The following is a 23,629-nucleotide window of genomic DNA, read 5'->3' on the forward strand; positions in this document are numbered from 1 at the left end:
AAGTCCCTGGGCACAACTGCAGAAAGACTTTGCAAGACCTCTGCCAGTGACAGCTTGAAACACCAAATGCATCTTGGCAGTAGTAGGTCCTTTTGGCACAGGGGCAGATGTCCCCCCTGGCAACACCACCACGGAGGCCACCACTGCAAAGCTGCTGCGTGACACCGACTGCGTGACACCCCGGGGTCCAGAGAGGGGAGAGGGGAAGGGGAGAGGCAGGCCGTGGGGAGGGGGCTGGAGTGAGGTCACTGCCACTGCAGCAGCCTGACTGGCCCTCAGAAGGGCTGGCCGGCAGGCACTGTGACATCATCCCGCGCATCAGAGAGCCCCTGGGCAGAAATGATGTCACTGCAGAGGGGAGGGCGAGGGGCTGGCAGAGCCCCATCGAGGGGCTGGTTGTGGGTCCCCTCTGCTACAGCCACCTGACGGCGCGGGGCAGGCAGGAGGGCAGGCAGGGCTCGTGGCCGCCTTACTCAGGACGAGCCCTGGGCGAGCTGGGTGAGAAATCTGTGCCTTAGCTCCAGGCCTGGCACCTCTGGTTTCACCCAACACCCATTGTCTGTCATCCTCCCGCTGTGCACCACGGATGGGGAGCCTGGCCCTCTGTTCTGCATGACCTCCTCATAGGCAGTGCGGTGAGGTCCCCTCAGCCTTCCCTTCTCCAGGCTGGACAGGCCCAGCTCCGTCAGCCTCTCCTCACAGGCCAAGGGCTCCAGGCCCTGACCATCCTGGGGGCCCTTTCGTAAACCTGCTCCAGCTCGCTGAAGTCTTTCCTGTGTAGGGGATCTGAATGGATGCAGCACTGTGCCACTCTCCAAGGCCTGGCCATGCCCCTGGTTGTACAGCCCAGGAATCTGCTGGCCTCTCTTGATGCCAGGGCACACTTCTGCCTCCTGACCAGCTCCTTGTCCACCAAGACCTTTCTCGCGGGGCTGCTTCCAGACAGGAAGCGTGTGCTGGGGCCTCGGTTATTGAAGTTCTGGTCAATAGGTTTCCTTGTCCTCCTTGAGCACTTTCCCCGAACATAGTAGCCTGGAGACCTTTTCAGTAAGGACTCGGGCAAAGAAGGCACAGAGTCCCTCAGGCTAAGCTTTGGCTGCTATCATTAAATCAGCCTCCCCACTCAGCAGCAGCCCTGCATTTCCCTTCTTCATCCTTGGTCTCCATTCCAGTAATCAAAGCTCTTCTCTTTGACCTTGACTTTTCTTGCAAACACCAATTGCAGATGAGCTCTGCCATTGCCAAAACCATGCCTCCACCACCATCATAGGTTACTTTTTTTTGGAGCCAGTCTTTGCTGTCATTCCCTGGAAGCTGCTTCATGGTCCCTGCTGCAGCCCAGCCCCACTGCCCCACACATGCTCCCACAGCCGTGCTGCCAAGGCACCGCACATGGCAGTGCACATCCAAGGCTGGGTCAAGCTCCCTCTGTTACAATCCCAATGGCACCCTCAGGCCCCTTCCCTCCATGTCCCTCCTGCTTTTGCAGCCTTCTCCAGACCCCGGCCCATGTCATGTCCCAGCCACGTCCCATGGGGGCCTCTGCAGACAGCCCTGCTCCAGGTCTGCAGGGCTATGGGCCAGGACAGAGGCCGAAAGGGCTGGCTGTTCCCCTGACACAGGCCCTGAGCCTGGCATGAGGATAGAGATGGCCTGGCAGCCAAAAACACCCCTAAACATGGGGGGAGTGGCCAGTGCTGGACATGGCCGACAAGAGAGGCTGCAGGTGACGAAGGCACTGGGCCCTGTCCATTCCACCAGGGCACAGCCTGGCCTCCTCCCTCCTGCATCGGCCTGTTTTCCATCCCTGCCTCACGACCCAAAGCCAGCAGTGTGTGTCCTCCCCATGCATGGCCACACATCCCAGCTTGACACGGATGTTTCTCTGTGCTGGGTAGCTTCCAGCCCAGCCCAGCTGCCCCCCAGCTCTCCCACCTCCCTGCCCTCTGCCCACCTCCCTGCCCTCTGCCCAGCCCAGCCCAGCAGCCCAGGCTGGGCTGGCCCCACAGCAGTGCCCACCACAGGCTGCTGCAGGGCTCTGGGCACTGCCTCCACAGCCCCAGTTCCCATTCACTCCTGATCTGCTGAGATTGGGTCTCAGACCAAGGTTTATTTGGTTTAAATACACAGAGAGCCTGCCTTCTTGGCTACAGAAACCCTGGGTCACATGTACAGGCAGATGGATACTCAGGTAGAAGGGCATGAAGAAGGGCATTTCTGGGTAGACAACAGTATCACAAGGGCAGAAAGGAAAACCAACAAACTGAACAAACAAGCAAACTCCTCATAAAAGGGGGAGATAGATTGTCACGACATACACGGAGAGTCATCCGCAGAAAAAGGAAAACAGTCTGTGGTCACTGATAAACACCCTGTTAGCAGTTTCCATATTGAATTCTTGAGCTCCTGGTTCCTCATGCTGTAGATGAAGGGGTTCAATACTGGAGGCAGCATGGAGTACAGAACTGCCACCACCAGGTTCAGGGATGGGGAAGAAATGGAGGAGGGGTTCATGTAGGCAAAAATTCCGGTGCTGACAAAGAGGGAGACCACGGCCAGGTGAGGGAGGCATGTGGAAAAAGCTTTGTGCCGTCCCTGCTCAGAGGGCATCCTCAGCACAGCCCTAAAGATCTGCACATAAGAGAAAAGAACGAAAACAAAACACCCAAACCCTAAAAAGGAAATGAACGTGAGAAGCCCAACTAACCTGAGGTAGGCATCTGAGCAGGAAAGCTTGAGGATCTGGGGGATTTCACAGAAGAACTGGTCCATGACATTGCCTTGGCAGAGAGGCAGTGAAAATGTATTGGCAGTGTGCAGCAGAGCATTGAAAAAAGCAGTACCCCAGGCAGCTGCTGCCATCTGGGCACAAGCTCTGCTGCCCAGGAGGGTCCCATAGTGCAGGGGCTTGCAGATGGCAACGTAGCGGTCGTAGGCCATGATGGTGAGAAGAGAATACTCTGAACCAAAGAAGAAGACGAAAAACAGGACTTGTGAAGCACACCCTTGATAGGAGATGGCCCTGGTGTCCCAGAGGGAATTGGCCATGGCTTTGGGGAGAGTGGTGGAGATGCAGCCCAGGTCGAGGAGGGCGAGGTTGAGGAGGAAGAAGTACATGGGGGTGTGGAGGCGGTGGTCGCAGGCTACGGCGGTGAGGATGAGGCCGTTGCCCAGGAGGGCAGCCAGGTAGATGGCCAGGAAGAGTGCGAAGTGCAGGAGCTGCAGCTCCCGCGTGTCTGCGAATGGCAGGAGGAGGAACTCGCTGATGGAGCTGCTGTTGGACATCTGATGCCTCTTGGCCTTTGGGCCTGTCCAAAGACGAAAGCACATGGAGAACTTTGGGCAGACTTCTCTGAGAAAATCTCTGTCCTTTCAGCAACACCCTTCCTTTCTCACCCACCTCCACAAATACGCGCTTTCTCAGCAGCATCTTCATTCTCCTTCCTGGCTGAAGCTCTGGTTTGTGCTGGCTGAGCACTGTTTGGAGCCACGGCCTCTGCCCATGAGCTCCATCGGACTCAGCACTGCTGTGCAGCAGCAGGTACCTGGGAAAGCTGGTGACCCATTCTGAAACTCATAGTTTGGTTCAGATGCTGTGCACCTGTAATACAGAGGGGCTGTTCAACATCCTCCAGCAGGATAACCCCAGGGACACCGCTGGATGTCCGTAAACCAGAGTGACCTGAACAGAGCCAGCTCATTTCCCAGCACTAGACACTGCAGTGACCAGAGCCATTTTGGCTAGAGCCGGCTTGGGCACTTTGCTCCCAGGGATGCACCTCCAGAGCAGGACTCACTATTCTGCTGTTTGAGCTCTACCTTTAAACCCACTGCTCCGGGAGTCTGAGGGGAATAGCAAGGGCAGGATGGATGGGAGGGGAAACACAGAGAAAAGGTCCAGGGTTCCTAGTGAGGGAGGCAGGAATGGGAGTGAGAGATGGGCACTTGGGGGTGTTCTCTGTTCTGAGGGTCCTGCTGCCAAGGGGACAATGCAGCCTGAGATCCCATACTTGTGGGGACAGAGGCTTTGCTGGATGGCAGTCGAGATAATGGAAGGTGTCAGCAGTGCAGGGATGGTGCTGAGGTGCCCAAATTCCCCTACCATGGAGTTTCTGGGAGCAGCTCCCGCTCACTCCCTGCCCATGGCTCTGCTGCCTGCAGCTGTCCCTGCCTGCAGCTGGGTCTCTGTCCCCACGCCTCCTGCCTGCAGGTCACAGCCCCCATCCCACCCGCTGGGTGCTCAGCTCTGCCCTGCAGACACCTCCTGGCAGCAGGGCTCTGCCCAGGGGCAGCTCGCTGGGGGCACGTCCTAGAGCCCAGGTCACACAGACCCTGCTGGCACTGCACGTGTGGTGGTGGAGCTTTCTATGGGCTGAGGGGCAGGAAAGGGACTTGTTGGGGGTCCTTGTAATCCTCAGTGGGAAGGCTTAGGCGTATCAGCCTCTTCTTGGAAATAGCAGCCTCTATTTCCATTCCCACAGAGACAAAAAAGAAAAAACTGAAAGCAAATAGTCTGGAAAGCTGAGCCTAAAGTATCTAACCCCTGATTGTCTTCTCGCCTTAGATACATCCCAGTTGTGCTTTGGAGCTGTGAGCAGGCTGCCCCAGGCAGCAGCCTCCCACCAGCAGCAGGACCCTGCCCTGCCGGGGGGGCTCCTTCCACCCGCAGCTTCTCCCCGCAGCGCCCTGGGCAGCTCCCCGGGCAGGCTGAGTGCTGAGCCTGGCAGGCGGCAGAGGCCCTGCCCCGGCACACAGCCCCTGGGGCACAGCAGGGACCCTGCTCTGCACCACAGCCCTGGGCACCCCTGCCTGCACCCGCGGCTTCTCCTTCCTCCAGGAGCTGCGGCTGCATTGCCCTCCAGCCAGAGACTTACCGGGGTCCGGGCTGGCAAGTGTTCTCCCCCAGCGAGCTCTGTGCATCCTGCCACTTCTGCCTGCCTTTACCCACCCTGTCTCTGCAGGCAGTGCCCCCAGCCTCCCTTGCTCTGCCCCCCACCAGGCTCCCTGCACTTGGCCCTGGGGCTGCAGGGGAACCTGCTGGGAAGCAGCCCGAAGGGATCCCTGGGGTTCCCTCCCTCCCCTGGGCACACACACTTCTTGACAGCAGGCTCTTTTCGCTTAGCACAGAAATAATTATCTGTAACAATCACCTCTTCTCATCCCAGTTGATGATGGGACACCCAGATATGGTCACAAAAATAACTCCTTTAATCCCCTGCTTACGGAAGGGATTCAGCAGAGTCACTTGAGGCATCTCATGCTGGGTTTTTGTCCTGGGGCTGCAATGGGGCTCAGATCCCTACCATGCCTGCCACAAACCCACAGTACCTGGGATTCCTCTGCCCTCAATTTAGGTGTGCATAACATGGGCACCTGCAGGTGAGCTCCATTTCTCACCTCCAGGAAGCCACATGATCACCAATGGAGATGGAGGAAATCAGGGGGCTGCAAACACCTGGTGACATGTCAGGGGGCAGAGGGACGTGCAGGTATCTGCAAGCTCTCATGGAGGAACCCTGAGGGACAGGGCAGCACCTGGGGGCATCCCCTTGGAGGCTGGTGGGGAATGCCTTTGGCCAGCTGAAGCGACAGCAAATGCACACATTTAGGACAACTAAACCTGTCCCTCCTCAGTGGGCTCAGGGCAGCCTGCAGAGGCATCCACTTGACCCAATGGAGAACTGTGCCACAGGGAGACCTGAGTCTCTCTCTCCCTCTTCTCCATCTGGTTTTCCCTCCATCTCCAGTGACTGTAACGGCACTTGTCTCAGGGACATCCCTACATTGCCTAACCTCGTTCAGGGCAGCTGCTCCATGTAATAGCCAGTTCCAGGCCTGCAGTGCTACCTGAGATGCCAACGCTGCCCAGCACCACTGGAGCATGCAGCTGACACGGGCAGCACAGGACCCATGGACAGCTCTGGCCATTCATGTCTGGTACTTAACGGGCACCCCTGGTGGCATCTCCGACAGATCTGGTGCTTATGAGCAAGTGGCCGCTTCCCAGGGCTGCAGCAAGCCAAGGTCTGTCCCTCCTCTATCCAGTAGAGGCAGGCAGTGCATGGATATGAGGCACATCACACCGGGGTTTCCACTTGTGTTTACAAACACTGCTGCTGCTTCTTACCCCCATCCTTTATTCAAGACACAGCCCAGTGATTTTTTTCTGTGTCCCTGGATCACAGGATGCCCATAGCCAAGGACTTTGGCAGCAGCCCCTTCTCCTGCCTGGAGATCAGCCCCAGCTCCAGCACTGGCCCTCAGGGCTGCACCAACACCACAAAAGGCCCTCTGCTGTCAGGGCAGCACAGCCCAGGCCTGTTTCCTTCTGGCCTCAGGAACACCAGGGCGTGCTCTGCTTCGGGCCCCTCATTCATCCTCCCATGGCCATCTGCCATCCACGGCAGCAGGTCTCTGCTGTGAAGGAAAGCCTCTGCATGCCCATGCTTGGGCACAAGATCTGGGATAAGGCTGAGTTTGGCCCTTGTGCCACAGCTGAGGTGCTGCAGCCCAGATGTGCCCCAATGCCCTCAGCGTGGGGCACAGGCAGGAGGAGCTGGATCCCCGCCTGCTGTCACAGGGCTGGGACATGGATGGAAGAGCTGCTGAGGTGTGGGGGGACAGGTCCCTCAGCTTGGGGTGCTGTGCTGGATGGGTGCAGATTCTTCAGAAGAGACAGGTGGGGATGATCAACAGTGATTACGTTTGCCATTCCCTCTTGTACCACCTCTGCCTCCTGCATGGCAGACCGGGGGATGTTGCTGAGGCCTTCTCAGAGCACAGAGCCTTGTGGGATGTCCAGGGAGGAAGGCCCTGGCATGCACTGCAATTCCATCTGTATAACACATCCTACTTCTCCAAGTGAGGGACTTGCAGTGAAAAGGAGTTCAGGCACGGTGAGGGGCTGCTGCATCCCAGGTGCCTTCACTCCCATCTTTTGAAAAAAGGCCAGGCCCAGGACAAGCCTCAAACCCCACCTTCCTGGAAGGGCTTCCAAGATCAGAGGTTTGTTGGGGCAGGAACACAGCGGTGACTTCTCCAGCGCTCCACTTCCTATATCCAATGGCCTTTGTCGCCATTTGGAGATGTTCCTGGTGGATTTGTCAGGATCCTGTGGAAAAGAACTGGGCAGAAGGGAGGTGACAGTTTCTCAGGACAAGAAGGGAAATCTCTCGTCTCTCTCCCGACCTGCGCCATCTCCTTGCTGGTGACCTCACAGGCCTTCAAATGACACGTGCGGATGTCACAGTGGATGCACTGCATCACCAGGATATCGTCACTGGAGCAGAGCCAGTGCCGGCACTTCCCTGCAGGGCCTGGTCCCTGCTGGGCACTGCTTGGGTGCTCCCCACCGCTGTCCTTCTGTGGCCAGGAGTGGGGGCAGCAGGCAGCAAGGTTGCACTGGGCGACCCTCGCTGACGGGCGGAGGAGCAGGGGCACCTTGCAGAGGAGCTGTGGTTGAGGAGCCAGGGCGGGCATCCCTTGTCCTGAGCTGAGGGCCAGCAGCAAGCGAGATGGAGGGCTGCTGGAGGGTGACCATCACCTCCGAACTGACTTCCATGTTCCCAGTGCTCCTGCAGCTCTCCTCCAAAGGTGAGGGTGTCAGGAGCCCCTTCCCAAGGGGTGGCCCAGGGGCTGTCAGCTGTCCAGAGCTTCATGTCCAGGGCTTTGGGAGGAGGCTGGATAGGGCTGATGGCTGCTGCAAGAGCCCTGCCTGAGGGTTCTTCTGGGTCCGGGGACAATGTGGCAGTCAGGATTCCTGGGTCCTGATGCAAGGGCTGCCCTGATCCCCGGGGCTCCTCTGGCCATGGCTCAGACTTCTCCTGATGGGGACAATCCAGGGCCAGGTTTCCCTGGGAGCTGGTGCCTCTTTGGAATCTGTCTCTGGGAGGAAAGACCTCTGGTGTCCAGAGCCTGGTGTGGCCTGCAGCTCCCCCAGGCCTCTCAGGGATGTGCCAGAAATGCCTGTGTTGGAAATCAAGCCTTCCTCTTCTACTGCTCTCCTTCAGGGGAACCTCTGTTCCTTCTCTTCTGTGCAGGCAGGCTGGCAGAGCATGTCTTGGGTGTTGAGATGCCATCCCTGGGTGGCCACAGTCCTGGTGCTGAAGCCTTTCCATGTCCATTACTGTGGTGGTGTTATCCAGCTACGCAGGTGAACTCCACGGCAACTGTGCTTTCACTTCCAACCTACAAGGAAAAGGGGGAGAAAATATGATTACAAGAGCTCAGGGGTTGGGGTAGAGCACGAGGTCACCCACCAAATACCGTCATGGGCATCAATTATCATCATGAGCAAGACAGACTTAGCATAGGCAGATTAATAGAATTTATTGCCTATTACCAGTGGACTACAACCATCAGGAACCACAAGCAAACTAAAAACACCCTTCCCCCCATCCAGCCTCTTGTAACTCCTTCCCCTGAGTGGTGCAGGGGAATGGGGATTGCAGTCAGTCCATGACACTTGTCTCCACCGCTCCTTGACAATCCATCTCTGCCCTCTCTGGGTCTCTCCTGCGGGATGCCCTCCTTCCTGAATGGGTCCTGCGTGGGGCCCAAAGGGTTGAGATAATAACAGATATGACCAGATCATTTTAAAATAAAATGGTTACAAGCATTATATCTGCTTCATAGCTGCTGACCACAAGGTGTATTTATTTATTTATTTATTTATTTATTTATTTATTTATTTATTTATTTATTTATTTAAGATCACCCGTATGATGGACCAAGGGAAACCAGCTGATGTGATTTTTTTGGACTTCAGCAAGGCTTTTGACACGGTTTCCCATAGGATCCTACTGGACAAAATATCCACCATACAGCTAAATAAAAACATCATACGATGGGTGAGCAATTGGCTAACGGGCAGGGCCCAAAGGGTTATGGTAATTGGGGCTGCGTCAGGCTGGCGGGCGGTCACCAGTGGGGTCCCTCAAGGCTCCATTTTAGGGCCGGTACTTTTCAATATTTTTATAAACGATCTGGATGTAGGAATAGAAGGTATTTTGAGCAAGTTTGCTGATGACACCAAACTTGGAGGAGTTGTGGACTCGAATGAGGGTGGAAAGGCCTTGCAGAGGGATCTGGATAGGTTGGAGAGCTGGGCGATCACCAACCGCATGAAGTTCAATAAGAGCAAGTGCCAGGTCCTGCACCTGGGATGGGGAAACCCTGGCTGCACGTACAGACTGGGCGATGAGACGCTAGAGAGCAGCCTAGAAGAGAGAGATCTGGGGGTCGTGGTTGACAGAAAGTTGAATATGAGCCAGCAGTGTGCCCTGGCGGCCAGGAGGGCCAACCGTGTCCTGGGGTGCATCAAGCACGGCATCGCTAGTAGGTCAAGGGAGGTGATTGTCCCGCTCTACTCTGCGCTGGTGCGGCCTTACCTCGAGTACTGTGTGCAGTTCTGGGCACCACAGTATAAAAAGGACATGAAACTGTTGGAGAGTGTACAGAGGAGGGCTACGAAGATGGTGAAAGGCCTGGAGGGGAAGACGTATGAGGAACGGCTGAGGTCACTGGGCCTGTTCAGCCTGGAGAAGAGGAGACTGAGGAGAGACCTCATCACAGTCTACAACTTCCTTGTAAGGGGGTGTCGAGAGGCAGGAGACCTTTTCTCCATTAACACCAGTGACAGGACCCGCGGGAACGGGGTTAAGCTGAGGCAGGGGAAATTTAGGCTCGACATCAGGAGGGGGTTCTTCACAGAGAGGGTGGTTGCACACTGGAACAGGCTCCCCAGGGAAGTGGTCACTGCACCGAGCCTGTCTGAATTTAAGAAGAGATTGGACTGTGCACTTAGTCACATGGTCTGAACATTTGGGTAGACCTGTGCGGTATCAAGAGTTGGACTTGATGATCCTTAAGGGTCCCTTCCAACTCAGGATATTCTATGATTCTATGATTCTATTTTTTAATCTCAGTGTAGTAGTTGTGTTTCGCCTCAGAATTCTGTTAGATAGCACATTACGTACTCGGTGTATTCCCTGTTGTGCTGGGGGCTTTCTGGGGGCTGGTTTATGGTTATTAGTTTACTCTACTGGGTAACGCTACCTTATGTTATGATGAAATTGCTGGTCATGAGACTAATCTGGTAGTTGTACTCAGCATTGCTGTCACCTCCATACTTGAGGAACCTTCTCTCGGAAACTATTCATAATTAACAGTCTTTACCTTTTCTCCTCGGGGAGACATCTATGGGAGGGATGAGGGGGGACACTTCTTCTCCCCACTTCTTCCCTCTCCCTTTCTCCTTCACCTCCCCCTTTCTCCTCCAGGCTAGGTACAATAGTTCTTCAAAACTTTCAATATCCTTGGGATGTTCAAACCAACTTCTTATTCTTATTTCTCCTGAATGTGTTTCAGGTTTTGTTTAAGGTTAGGGTAACCTATTTCTAGAATGCCACACAGGGATGTGCCTTGAGGCAGGATAATTATGAGTGGCAGGGAGTGTGGGAGGATATGGGCGGGCACCTAGAACTGTAGACACCTGCAATGCCTTGGAACGTCACCCCTGAACAAGTGCAGAAACCTAGAAAAATGTCAGAATGCTTGAAAAAGGAGTGCCATCACCCTGGCAATTCCAAAGAGACAGAAATCACTGCAATGTGCTGGGGCTTGGCCTTTGCTTACTGAGTTGCAATCTACACAACTCCAATCCCTGTGACTGGGCCACAAAACCAACCTGTGCCTGTATCAGTCATACGTATACGTGAGAAAAAAACACCTTGTTTAGCAAGGAAAGAAACTCCTACTCATACAGGGAAGGAGGAAGAAGAAGATGAGGCAAGCTACTCCCAAGTAGGGCCATCAGAGGAACACGTGGATGAAGAGTGAGATATCATAAAATCATCAGTAAGCACCTGATCACTGTTCCTTGGGGAGCTGTGAGATGTGCGAAAAGATTTCAGCCATCATCTAGGCCAGCACATTGTCACCTGTCTGTTCCGATACTGGGATACCAAGGCCAGTAGCCTGGAATTTGAGGGCAGGGAAGCCAAGAAGCTGGGATCCCTCCCCAGGGAAGGGGGCATTGACAAAGCAGTTGGAAAGGGGGCACAAAGCCTCACTCTCTTGAGGCAACTCCTGTCACGTGTAAAGGAAAGGTATCCCTTCAAGGAAGATGTTGCATGTCACCCAGGCAAATGGACCACCAGGGAGAGAGGCAGCCCGTATCTGATGGAATTGGCCATGCTGGAGGTGATTTATGGTGATTTATGCACATTAAACAGTTTTCTGCCTTGCCCGGTACCTCACAGGATCCTTCAGTTGTGGGGTTGCTCAGGGTCAAAGTGCCAGTAGCTACCCAAATGGTGCACCAGTGGCAATATGGCACTATCCGAGACTCCCTGATTACCATATATATGCTGATTCATCAACTGGAGAGCCAAGGACTGATCAGCAAAATTTGTTCACCCTTTAATAATCCCATAGGGTCAGTGCAAATGTCTAATGGAGAGCTGCAACTAACAGTGGAGTACTGTGTCTAGAATGAATTCACACCAAATTCAATAGGTCATCTATAGTCTTCTCTCCTTACAGTCTTAGCTCTAAGAGCAGTTAAATGATCCCTTACAGTATCTGAATGCTGCTGTCCGATCCCTTCCTGGGATCATAAGGAACCAGTACCTCCTGGCCAGAACACTCTCCCTGTACCCGTGGATGCACGCCCTAAGGTCCCATGAACTGTTAAGGGTGGACTTTGCAAAGTAACCACTGATTTTGTCCCCACCCACCTGTTGTACCCCTGCAGAGTCCTGCCTCAAGGCACAAAGGGCAGGGAGACCTTGCTGGTGAGAGCTGAGGCCCTGTGGAGATGTCTGAGACACAACAGCCATTACAGCCATGGGGCATGTAGAAGACAAAGAAAATGGTTTAGCTCTCCCTGTGACACATGACTCCTTTTGCTCTGCTGACAGCCTCTTCAGGCTGCCCTGCACATAAGGAGTAGGGACAGGTTCAGTTGTCCTACATGTGGCATCTGCTGCCATTTCAGTTACCCAAAGGAATGCCTCCACCACACTCCCAGGGGATCAACCTCAAATTTCACCAGATGTTTGCATCTGAACAGCTCCTGCCTGTCCTCCATCTCCACTAAGGAGCTATTGTGGCTCAGTAATTCGCATTAAGCTGCCTATGTTGTGGACACCTGAACTGACGCCAGAGGAATCCAGGGTCCTGTGAATCTGTGGCAGACATGGGAGGGAGCTGAGACCCCTTCCAACCCCAGGAATAACAAGCAGCATGAGATGCCTCGACTGACTCTGCTGACTTCCTTCGTTAAGGGGGGATGAAGAAGATCAGTCCCTGACCATGACTTCATGTCCTAACTGATACTGGGACATGAAGAAGTTATTGTTACAGCTAATTCACTTTCTCCTAGGAGAAATGAGCATGCTAGCAAGAAGTGTGTGTGCCCAGGGCAGGGAGGGAAGCCCAGAGATCCCTTCGGGCTGTTTCCCAGCAGGTTCCCCTGCAGCCCCAGGGCCATGGGCAGGGAGCCTGGTGGGGGGCAGAGCAAGGGAGGCCTTGGGCTGGGCCTGTGCTGCTGAGCTGGGCCGGGCTCCTGGGCCCAAGGGGAGCTCCTGGCAAGCGGGCAGCGCTGCAGAGAGCCAGCTCTGCCCAGGAGCAGCTCCTCTGCCCAGCGCAGCAGGGCTGGGGGCACTGCCTGCAGAGACAGAGTGGGTAAAGGCAGGCAGAAGTGGCAGGATGCACAGAGCTCGCTGGGGGAGAACACTTGCCAGCCCTGACCCCGGTAAGTCTCTGGCTGGAGGGCAATGCAGCCGCAGCTCCTGGAGGAAGGAGAAGCCGCGGGTGCAGGCAGGGGTGCCCAGGGCTGTGGTGCAGAGCAGGGTCCCTGCTGTGCCCCAGGGGCTGTGTGCCGGGGCAGGGCCTCTGCCGCCTGCCAGGCTCAGCACTCAGCCTGCCCGGGGAGCTGCCCAGGGCGCTGCGGGGAGAAGCTGCGGGTGGAAGGAGCCCCCCCGGCAGGGCAGGGTCCTGCTGCTGGCAGGAGGCTGCTTCCTGGGGCAGCTTGCTCACAGATCCACAGCACAACCAGGGTGTATTCAAGCCACATTGCAAGAGAGGAGAAAAGGCAAGGGTTAGCGCCTTGAATCTCTGCTTTTCTGACCCTTTTCTTTCAGTCGTCTCTTCTTTGGCTCGGTGGGAATGGAAATAGATACTGTTATTTCCTAGAGAAGGCTGACATTTCTAAGCCATCACAAGGAGCATTACAAGGACCCCCAGCAAGTCCCTTTCCTTCCCCTCAGCCCCTAGAAAGCTCCACCACCACCGCATGTGCAGTGCCATCAGGGTCTGTGTGACCTGGGCTCTAGGACGTGCCCCCAGCGAGCTGCCCCTGGGCAGAGCCCTGCTGCCAGGAGGTGTCTCCAGGGCAGAGCTGAGCACCCAGCGGGTGGGATGGGGGCTGTGACCTGCAGGCAGGAGGCATGAGGACAGAGACCCAGCTGCAGGCAGGGAGAGCTGCAGGCAGCAGAGCCATGGGCAGGCAGTGAGACGGAACTGCTCCAAGAAACACCATGGCAGGGGAGATCTGGACATCTCTCCGACATCTGTGCACTGCAGACACCTTCCCTGGAGCAACCCCCTTCTCATCCATTATAGTACTTCAGACATAATGTCTTGGGAACTTGGTCATGAGTTTCCTTTGGATTTCCTGGGGTGGTGGTGTGAGAATTCACACATACCTGAAATAAGTTTGTCAGGTGAAAGTTCAAGGTATGGTCTACCTCTAGGGTAAGCAGTCAATCCACTATTTGATGCCCTACAGGTAAGCCAGGCTGTTGGTATTGGAGGAACAGTGTTTTTATTACAGATTGAGGCTCCTAGACCATTGCTCTGGAAAAGGTCTGCATGTCTTTAAAGAATCTCACCAAGTTCTTTCATAGACCTCAGCCTAAAGCCAGTGCCAGAATCAATTTTATTGTTTCTTGAGGGATTATTTGACCTGCTCCTCTGGATCTGCAAAGAGGGAGATGCCCCTGGCCAGCAGGCATCTGAGGTCGCACCCAGTTCCTATGCCTTTGGCTGCAGAGCAGAACTGACTCTCCCAGTGCCAAAGGGCAGTTTCTCCTGCTCACAGAAAGAGCATCACCAACAGAACCCAGCCAGAACTCTGGCCAGGATGTTGCACAGAGGTCTTCCAGAAAGGAGTAAGGCAGTGCATGTCTGTTGTGTGTTGGTGAGACAGCAGTAGCTTAAACGACCTATGCAATAGATTTTGTAGATGTTTGACTATTCACTTGTTATTCCCTCCTTGGACAGAACCCCATGTCCAGAGGCAGAAAATGTCCAACAGCAGCTCCATCACCGAGTTCCTCCTCCTGCCATTTGCAGACACGCGGGAGCTGCAGCTCCTGCACTTCGCGCTCTTCCTGGCCATCTACCTGGCTGCCCTCCTGGGCAACGGCCTCATCCTCACCGCCGTAGCCTGCGACCACCGCCTCCACACCCCCATGTACTTCTTCCTCCTCAACCTCGCCCTCCTCGACCTGGGCTGCATCTCCACCACTCTCCCCAAAGCCATGGCCAATTCCCTCTGGGACACCAGGGCCATCTCCTAATCAGGATGTGCTGCACAGGTCTTTTTCTTTTTCTTTTTATTGTCAGGAGAGTATTATTTTCTCACCATCATGTCCTATGATCGCTATGTTGCCATCTGCAAGCCCCTGCACTATGGGACCCTCCTGGGCAGCAGAGCTTGTGCCCAGACGGCAGCAGCTGCCTGGGGCAGTGGCTTTCTCTATGCTGTCCTGCACACTGCCAATACATTTTCATTGCCACTCTGTGGAGGAAATACCCTGGACCAGTTCTTCTGTGAAATCCCACAGATCCTCAAGCTCTCTTGCTCTGACTCCTACCTCAGGGAAATTGGGCTTCTCACATTTAGTGTTTTTGTGGTTTTGGGGTGTTTTGTATTCATTGTTCTCTCCTATGTACAGATCTTCAGGGCCGTGCTGAGGATGCCCTCTGAGCAGGGCCGGCACAAAGCCTTTTCCACGTGCCTCCCTCACCTGGCCGTGGTATCCCTCTTTCTCAGCACTGCCATTTTTGCCTACCTGAAGCCCCCCTCCCTCTCCTCTCCATATCTGGATCTGGTGGTGGCAGTTCTATACTCGGTGGTTCCTCCAGCAGTGAACCCCCTCATCTACAGCATGAGGAACCAGGAGCTCAAGGATGCACTGCGCAAACTCATGAGTGGGTGTACATCAGAAGTAATGCACTGCCTGTCTTCTTCTGCAAAGCACTCGTAATGTAACTCATGATATGTCAAGCTTGTCTTCTGTTCTTTGGTGGTTTTTATTTGTTTACTAATGAGGGGTGTAAGGGACAACAATGTTTTCCATGTAAATTGTCATTATTTATCCTACTCACGTATTTAAACAAAATAAAGGAACCTGCAGTGGAGCGTGCCTGAGATGCTTCCTCTGAGAACTTTGCTAGGGGTTGCAGGGTAATGCCCATGGGTAGAAGTGGAGAGGAATAGAGTCCCATCACAGCAGCACTGCCAGGAAGCACCAGTGCTTGGTCTGTCTAGAGCTGCTTTCATTCCACTTCCACACTCTCCTGCTGAGCCTTTTCTGTTGGCGTAAGCCTGATTGTTCCTGTAGCTTGGTCATAGTACTGCTGTGTGGCAATCCTGTGATCACAGGCAGGGACAGTCAATGGGCACTTTTGTGACACACTTGGCCTCCAGAACAGCATTTCTGTCCCATAAAGTGATTCTGCTCAGGGTAGTGCCTGAGGGCTCAGGTCTTCCTTCTCAGTTGTTGTCAAGAACATTGCAGTCCAGAAATGGACTCCAAAGAGGGACCTGGCTTTGCCTGTTTCTCCATGGGCTCAGGGTGAAGTGATCAGAGCCCCAGCTGGGTGTTTGAGGGCATGGGGGCTGGCTCAGGTGTTGCTTGTTGGTGTCCAGCACTCAGGTGTATGCTGAAGAGTCTCCAATTAACCTGCCTGGGGCACTAGAGCATGTGATGGGGCTGGCTGTTGTGGTTTAACCCAGCTGGCAGCTAAGCAGCACACAGCCATTTGCTCAACCTCCCTCCTCCCTCTCTGGGATGGGGGAGAGAATCAGGAAAACAAAGCATGTGGGTTGAGATAGAGACAATTTATTAGGACAGAAAATAATAATAATAATAATAACAACAACAACAACAATAATAATAATAATAGTACTACTAATAATAATGTGTACAAAACAAGTGATGCACAATGCAATTGCTCACCACCCGCTGACCAATGCCCAGCCTATCCCCGAGGAGCCAGTCCCCCCACCCCGGCCAGTCCCCCCATATTAATTGTTTAGCATGACGTCAGATGGTATGGAATACCCCTTTGGCCAGTTTGGGTCAGCTGCCCTGGGTCTGTCCCCTCCCAGCTCCTGCTGCACCCCCAGCCTGCTCGCTGGCAGGACAGAGCGAGAAGCTGAAAAGTCCTTGGCTTAGTGTAAGCACTGCTCTGCAACAATTAAAACATCAGTGTGTTATCAACATTATTCTCATCCTAAATCTCAAACACAGCACCCTACCAGCTACTAGGAGGAAAATTAACTCTGTTCTAGCTGAAACCAGGACACTGGCAGCAGGTGAGCATTTTTTGGAAAGAATCAGGAGCTGCCCGGAGAGCCCAGAGGAGCTGCAGGGACAGCGTCTGCCAGGGAGTCAGCAGTGAATGGAGCCCACGGAGTGTGAGCCTGTCTCAGGTGGAGTTCCCCTGAGATAAAGTGCTAGATCTGGGTGTGAGAAGAAGAGCCCCGCGACCCAGGGGACACAGCGGGAACAGGGAAGGGAGTCTGGTGACTGATTTGTTTTACCCCTAGTGAAACACCATAGGCTGGATGCAGTGCAGCAGCCAAACACTTCTGATGGCACTCGAGGAAAGAAAGAAGGCTACTGCTGAGCACCCTTGACAGCCTCAGAAGAGCTGGTGTGGGAGGCAGTCAGTGGAAGAGACCCATGACCTGTCTCTACCTCCCAGCCTGCACAGCACGGCCCTGCAGAGTAGCAGAGTGCCCCTGTGTCCTGGACACCACAGCCCCCTCGCTCTGCAGAGCAGCACCACCAGCTGGGGCTGTGGGATGCATGGGGAGAGGGTGCAGGAATGGCTGGCCAGGCCAGCACAGGCGTACTCCTTCCTGGGAAAGGCTCTTTGTTGAGGTGGGAAGTCCTGGGAGGAGAGTGGGGCCCCGTGTGTGTGCAGGGGATCCCTGGAAAGAGAAACCCCTTGGTATGTATGCAGCTTGGGGCAGGCCGCCAGGGCTCGGGGGCAGCAGGAGCTGCCTGAGGAGCTCCAGGACCAGGGCTCTCAGCCCAGCTCAGAGAGGTGGTTTGTTCCTCCACAGAGGGACACAGAATGGCTCAGTCAGAAGGCCACGTGTGCCCTGTACAGATGAGGCTTCAATGTGCATATTGTGTGCATGTAAGGCAAACCTGAGCACAAATGCCCTCAGCCTGTGTCCGTTCCTCATGCCGTGGGGTATCTCAGACAAGTGCAGAGCAGGGCGATGTACCACAGGGCTGAGACGCCTCTCAGCCTTTGGGAGAGGCAACACGAGCCAGAAGGACACCACAACCACTGCAGTGCCCTGTCTTTGGATGTGCAAGACTCATGTCTCTGAACACTGCTGTGTTTACAAGAAGTACATGAGGCCAGCTCAGATGTGGACACCTCACAGAGCCCTGACACTTCCATGTGTGACACCAGGAACAACCCCCACCACCTCCATGAAATCCATCTCACCTGTCCTGGACAGATTCATTGCAAATGCCCCAGTCTGCTGCATCACCCTCCCCTGCCTTTCCGGACTGTGTCAGCAAATGTGCCAGGGGGACCAGAGAGCTTTCTGGAGACTTGGAATGACATCAGACTGTCTTCCGGAAGAGGAAAGAGGAGGGTGGGGAGAATTAAGGCTGGTCAGCCTCACCTCAGTCCCTGGGAAGGTGATGGGGCAAGCTTTTCCACAGCTACTTCCAGGCACTTCAAGGACAAAAAAGGGATTGCTGAACCCATAGGGGAGGAGAAAGAAAGTGACACTGTCTACCTGCAGTTTAGCAAGGCCGTTGACATTGTCTCCCAGAGACTTGTTGTAGTGAGAATGGTGCTATGTGGACGTAACTAATGGATGAGGCTGTGGGTGGGAATTTGGCAGGACAATCAGGCCCAGGTGTCATCCGCTGTGCAAAGTTCTCCTGTCAGGCAGTTCCTAGCAGCATCCCTCAGTGATCAGCACTTGTGCCAACACTGTTGAGTGTTGTCATTAAATCTCGGAATTACAGGATGGAGCATGCTTTCAGACCCTTTCTGGTTTGTGCCAAGCCGAAAGGAGCCCTTGAGAAACCTCATCTATTTGGTTTGCTTTGAGCAAGACAGTCCAAGAAGATGCCATTCAGGGGTCTCCTCGAATATGAGTTATTTTGAAATTCAAAGATTCTTTCCATTGGAGAGCTCTCTGAAGACATAATATGCAGAGAAAGAAAAAGAGAAAGGCAGGGGTAGAGATACATCATGTCTCACTATGAACACAGTAGATCCTATGAAGAATGTTTCTAGCAGTGGCAGAAAATTTACTTCATAAATTTCATGTGAGAAGCTTACTTTTTTAACACCTCATGTGCTGGCCCACAAGGAAGGTGTTGGGTGGGTATGTTATTAGGAGGTCTGTTGTGCCTCAGAAACTTAAAATCCAGTAGGAAGCCTCGGGTCACCTCTGACTCTGGAGCTGACAGGCCAGCAGCAGTAACATGGCTGGGGACAAAGAATCTGAGGTGACCTCTTTCTGAAGCAGCTGATGTGTCAGCCCTTGCCTCCTGGCTGACATCTGTACTTTTTGGCTTGCACCTGCTAGAATCCCCTGATAAGGCAGCAGAAGGCACCTGCTTGGCACACTGATTGTGAGATGCCCTCTGTCTGAGAGCCTGATAGGCCCCATGCAGCAAGAGGCCTTGGGTGTGGGTTTTCATGTCTCTCCTGCATGGTGGAACATGGTGGGACATGGTGGTACATGGTGGGACAGCAACAGGCACACAGTTTGGTCATGTCAACTTGAGAAATTGGAAGGCCAGCAGCAGACCTGTGGAGAAAACCAAGAGCACTGGCAAGTCTGCAAGGCCCCAACCGAACTAAGGTCTTTGTCCCCTTGGCTGTAGCAGCTGTCTCTGCTACTGAAGCTCATAAGGAGACATGCTGTGCTCGTGACACTGGGTCCTTGCTGCCTCCTTACAACCCTGTGTAAAGACATAGTGACCTTGTGACTGTGATTGTGTTGTTTGGTGCATTGTGGAACAGCTCGTCCTTGTAGGGAGGGGTGTAAGTTGCTGAGCACATATGCAGGGGAAAAGAGGAAGAAAAACAAGGAACTAACCAAGCTCTGAGACAACGCTAGTGAAACTGTGGCAAGGCTGGTGAAACTTTGCAGCTTGGCTTATACCCATGACACTTGCAGCTGGAAAAGCTGGCCAGAGGGCAGCAGGGGAAGATGATGATGGAACAACCTTCGCGGAGTGGGTGCAACCCCAACTCAAATGGTGCACATGCGCATTTGTAGACATGCTTATACAAGACCAAGGAGGAGCCTGGTGGCCCTTGTGACATGTGTTGGCCTCACGTGTCAGAACAGCTAGTGGGTAGGAGGGGATAAAACTGGGACTCCCCCAGAGGAGAGAGACAAGGCGCACTACCAAGGACAATGTTCCCTCAGTGGGAATGTCTGTTCAAGCGGTGTGCCTAATGACTCCTTCCTCTAGGCCATCAATGATTGGGAAAAGCTTCACACTCATCGGTACCATTGTCATTGCCCTGGGGTTGGTATGTGTGTAAATAGCTCGTAATAAAGCTTGCTTACTTTATATATATATATATAAATATTGTCTGCTCCTTGCTAAACTGAACCAATCAGCTTCAGCCCCTGGAATCTCACTAGAATAGAGCCTGCTACGCCCCATGCAGGAAGAGGTCTTGGGCATGGGTTTTCAAGTCCCTTCTGTCTGAGCACATGGTGGGACAGCAACAGGCACACAGCTTGGTCATGACTACCTGAGAAGCTGGAAGGGCAGCAGCAGACCTGGAAGATCCTGGTGAGGTTTCTTCTGTCTGATCAGTTCACAGTGCAACAGAAGGCTGATGGGTTAGGGCCAGAGGCCACCAAGAAAGAGTCTGTGGTCAGCCCATGCCATTGTGTTTCAAGGAACTGCCAGGGAGGGTGAGGAGACATCAATGAGAGTAAGGAAATGCATGTATGAGAGCAAGGGGGAGAAGCAAGGTGGGTGGCTAAAGCTTGCAGGGAAAAGGGGGCACAGACAGGACAGCATAGGACTGCCTGTAATGGAAAAGACCAAGAGCACTGGCAAGACTGGAAGGCCCCAGCAGAACCAAGGTCTTTGTCCCCTTGGCTATGGCAGTTGTCTCTGTTACTAAGGCTCATGAGGAGACATGCTGTGCTCATGACACTGGGGGCTTGTTGCTTCCTTGCAACCCAGTGAGGAGGCCAGGAGGTGTCATAGCATTGTCCTTCACACAGCATCACACACCCCACATCCCACTGCCCCAGGAAGAGCCCTGAGCCATCGGTGAGGGACAGGACCTCATTTTTACTCAGTATCAGAGTCTCCTGCGCAGTGCCTTGGCCTATCTGTAATCATGGCCTCCAATTGTGTCCCGTAATAAGTCCATGGGGAGGCTTTGTCAGTAATGACCCTCACTGGAGACCACTAAACTCCAGGACACTTCGAAGTCTCCTTCTGACTTTAACTTCTCCTGCAGTTGCATCATTCTCTCACCACCTGAGGTTTGTGGACTCAGCGCCAAATGCACCGTGGGGCTCATTACCATTCAGCCATTTTCATCCAGTCTTCCAGACTTGTCCTGTTAATTAGTGAGATATCAAAAGTGCAGGTAAACAAGGAAGTTTCAGTGACAACTTTACAGAAAGCATTTTCTTTATTTAAGATTAGTTTCCATTAGTTTAGAGTTTTGAGAAGAAGTGATAGCATCATTCTCTAGTTGACATTGGCCCCATGTGTCTCCTAAGGAGCTCTGTATGTATAGGAAAAGCAGTCCCTTGAAGTCCTAGACTGCATGGACAGCCTTGCTGCTCACCTCCACATGCCCAGCACTTCTCTCATCAGCCATGTGGGACTTCACATTTGGGAATGTTTGAGATATGTAGGAAATGATGTATAGAAACACAACTACAGAGCTGGCTGTAGGGATGATGAGACAGAAAACTGGAATACAGGCAAGCTTGAAGCTCCCTCAGGATCCGAAAACCAACTGGGTAGGTGAGATGTATCTGTATGACCAAAGAGTAGGGAAATGGGAATCTGGAGAAGAATGGAGAGTGCATGTGTCCAGAAAGTCTGCTGGAAAGGTGGCATCCAATATGGCCTGTTTAATCAGGCCAGGTGGAAATACCTGAAGGACTGTGGAGATTAAGTGAAGTGCATAAGAGACAGAGTCCTGGCAATGCAAGTATGGGAGAAGATGAGTACATTTTCTACTCCTGCAATACACATCCTAAAAAAAAAAATATTCTAATGTCATGGGGGAAAAAAAAGCAAAAAAAAAAAATTTGCATTAGAAGTGTTCCATCATTTCAGATGATTGTAATGTACTGATGGAAATAAAGAAAAGGAGTCTATATCTGCTGAAAGGTCCAATTAAATTCCTCAGCACATCCTGGAAAACATCCGTGACATCACTTTCCTAATGGCATCCTTGAGCTCCTGGTTCCTCATGCTGTAGATAAGGGGGTTCAATACTTGAGGCAGCACCGAGTACAGAACTGCCACTGCCAGGTTCAGGGATGGGGAGGAGACAGAGTGGGGCTTCAGGTAGGAAAACATGCCAGTGCTGATAAAGAGGGAGACTACAAAAAGGTGAGGGAGGCACGTGGAAAAGGCTTTGTGCCGGCCCCACTCAGAGGGCATCCTCAGCACAGCCTTGAAGATCTGCATATAGGAGAGTACAATGTAAACAAAACACCCCAAAAACACAAAAACACTAAATGTGAGAAGCCCAATTTCCCTGAGGTAGGAGTCAGAGCAAGAGAGCTTGAGGATCTGGGGAACTTCACAGAAGAACTGGTCAATAGCATTGCCTTGGCAGAGGGGCAGGGAAAATGTATTGGCAGCGTGCAGCAGAGCATAGAGAAAGCCACTGCCCCAGGCAGCTGCTGCCGTCTGGGCACAAGCTCTGCTGCCCAGGAGGGTCCCATAGTGCAGGGGCTTGCAGATGGCAACGTAGCGGTCGTAGGACATGATGGTGAGAAGAGAATATTCTACTGAAAACAAAAAGAAGAAGAAAAACACCTGTGCAGCACATCCTGCATAGGAAATGGCCCTGGTGTCCCAGAGGGAATTGGCCATGGCTTTGGGGAGAGTGGTGGAGATGCAGCCCAGGTCGAGGAGGGCGAGGTTGAGGAGGAAGAAGTACATGGGGGTGTGGAGGCGGTGGTCACAGGCTACGGCGGTGAGGATGAGGCCGTTGCCCAGAAGGGCAGCCAGGTAGATGCCCAGGAAGAGCGCGAAGTGCAGGAGCTGCAGCTCCCGTGTGTCTGCGAATGGCAGGAGGAGGAACTTGGTGATGGAGCTGCTGTTGGACATCTCATCCTCCTGGAGAAAGGGGACAATCCAAGGAGGATATTACAGTGATAATTAGGAGAGGCATGTCTGAGAAAAATCTACTCCTCATTGAAGAAGTGACTTTCTCCTTTCTGAGACCTTTCTTCTGCTCCCTTGCTTGAGCTTTGGTTGGTGGTGCCACTGGGAACAGGGGACTCTGCTGTGGCCTCTGCAGAAGTCAGGCCTGCCCTACAGCTCAATGTAAAAACAAACCAGGAGAGATCTCTGATTAAATCTCTCTGTGATGTATGTGGACTTCCCAGCAATACCACTCTCAAAACCCTTGACTACAGAATAGAGTGCATGGTGTACTTTGTTCCAGTTGCCTGTGTGTTGTGGTGTAACCTGGCTGGCAGCTAAACACCACACAGCCGTTCGCTCACCCTCCCCCCTCCCTCTCTGGGATGGGGGAGAGAAACGGGAAAGTGAAGCCTGTGAGTTGAGATAAAGACAGTTTATTAAGACAGGAATATAATAACAACAATAATAATAATAGTGATAATGATAATAGTATTAATAATAATAATGTGTAAGAAACAAGTGATGCACAACGCAATTGCTCACCACCCACTGACCGATGCCCAGCCTATCCCTGAGCAGCCGGCCCCCCACCCCGGCCAGCCACCCCTATATATTGTTTAGCGTGACGTCAGATGGTATGGAATACCCCTTTGGCCAGTTGGGGTCAGCTGTCCTGGGTCTGTCCCCTCCCAGCTCCTGCTGCACCCCCAGCCTGCTCGCTGGCAGGACAGAGCGAGAAGCCGAAAAGTCCTTGGCCTGGTGTAAACACTGCTCTGCAACAATTAAAACATCAGCATGTTATCAGCGCTCTTCTCATCCTAATCCAAAACATAGCACCCTACCAGCTACTATGAGGAAAAATTAACTCTGTCCTAACTGGAACCAGGACACTCTGACATGACAACAGCTATCCAAGACCTCTTCCTCTACGGGGCCTGCCAGGTACTTAGAAAGAGAGGATCTTACAA

At 53.3% G+C, this 23,629-nt stretch overlaps 2 protein-coding genes and 1 pseudogene across 3 annotated transcripts in view; 1 reads left to right on the top strand and 2 right to left on the bottom strand.

Annotated features, from left to right (window-relative positions):
• LOC308186393 (uncharacterized protein) overlaps positions 1-23,629 on the bottom strand; it is a 183,078-nt gene that overhangs the window by 66,747 nt on the left and 92,702 nt on the right. The gene's annotated exons all lie outside the window — the stretch shown is intronic.
• On the bottom strand, positions 568-23,553 carry LOC308186392 (uncharacterized protein). Its single transcript, XM_080608537.1, has 3 exons — positions 21,694-23,553; positions 3,546-3,601; positions 568-3,347 (listed from the first exon to the last, which is right to left on the bottom strand). The coding sequence occupies exons 1-3, from the start codon at positions 22,620-22,622 to the stop codon at positions 2,308-2,310; spliced, it is 2,025 nt and encodes a 674-aa protein (XP_080464663.1). The 5' UTR covers positions 22,623-23,553; the 3' UTR covers positions 568-2,307.
• LOC308186404 (olfactory receptor 14J1-like) lies at positions 12,201-15,693 on the top strand (annotated as a pseudogene). The gene has a single exon. The product of its transcript is annotated as an olfactory receptor 14J1-like (transcript).

The sequence above is a fragment of the Anser brachyrhynchus genome (assembly GCF_964034855.1).
Source record: "Anser brachyrhynchus genome assembly, contig: SCAFFOLD_86, whole genome shotgun sequence".
In the NCBI taxonomy this organism is placed as follows: Eukaryota; Metazoa; Chordata; class Aves; order Anseriformes; family Anatidae; genus Anser; species Anser brachyrhynchus.

Excerpts from the sequence above, each read along its gene's own strand:
- LOC308186392 (XM_080608537.1), bottom strand. The coding sequence starts at position 22,622 with ATGTCCAACAGCAGCTCCATCACCAAGTTCCTCCTCCTGCCATTCGCA. Across the intron at positions 3,602-21,693 it reads TCACGGATGTTTTCCAGGAT|GTGCACAGCATCTGAACCAA; the intron begins GTGCTGAGGAAT and ends TCTGTATTACAG. Across the intron at positions 3,348-3,545 it reads TGGGTCACCAGCTTTCCCAG|TCTGCCCAAAGTTCTCCATG; the intron begins GTACCTGCTGCT and ends TTCTCAGAGAAG.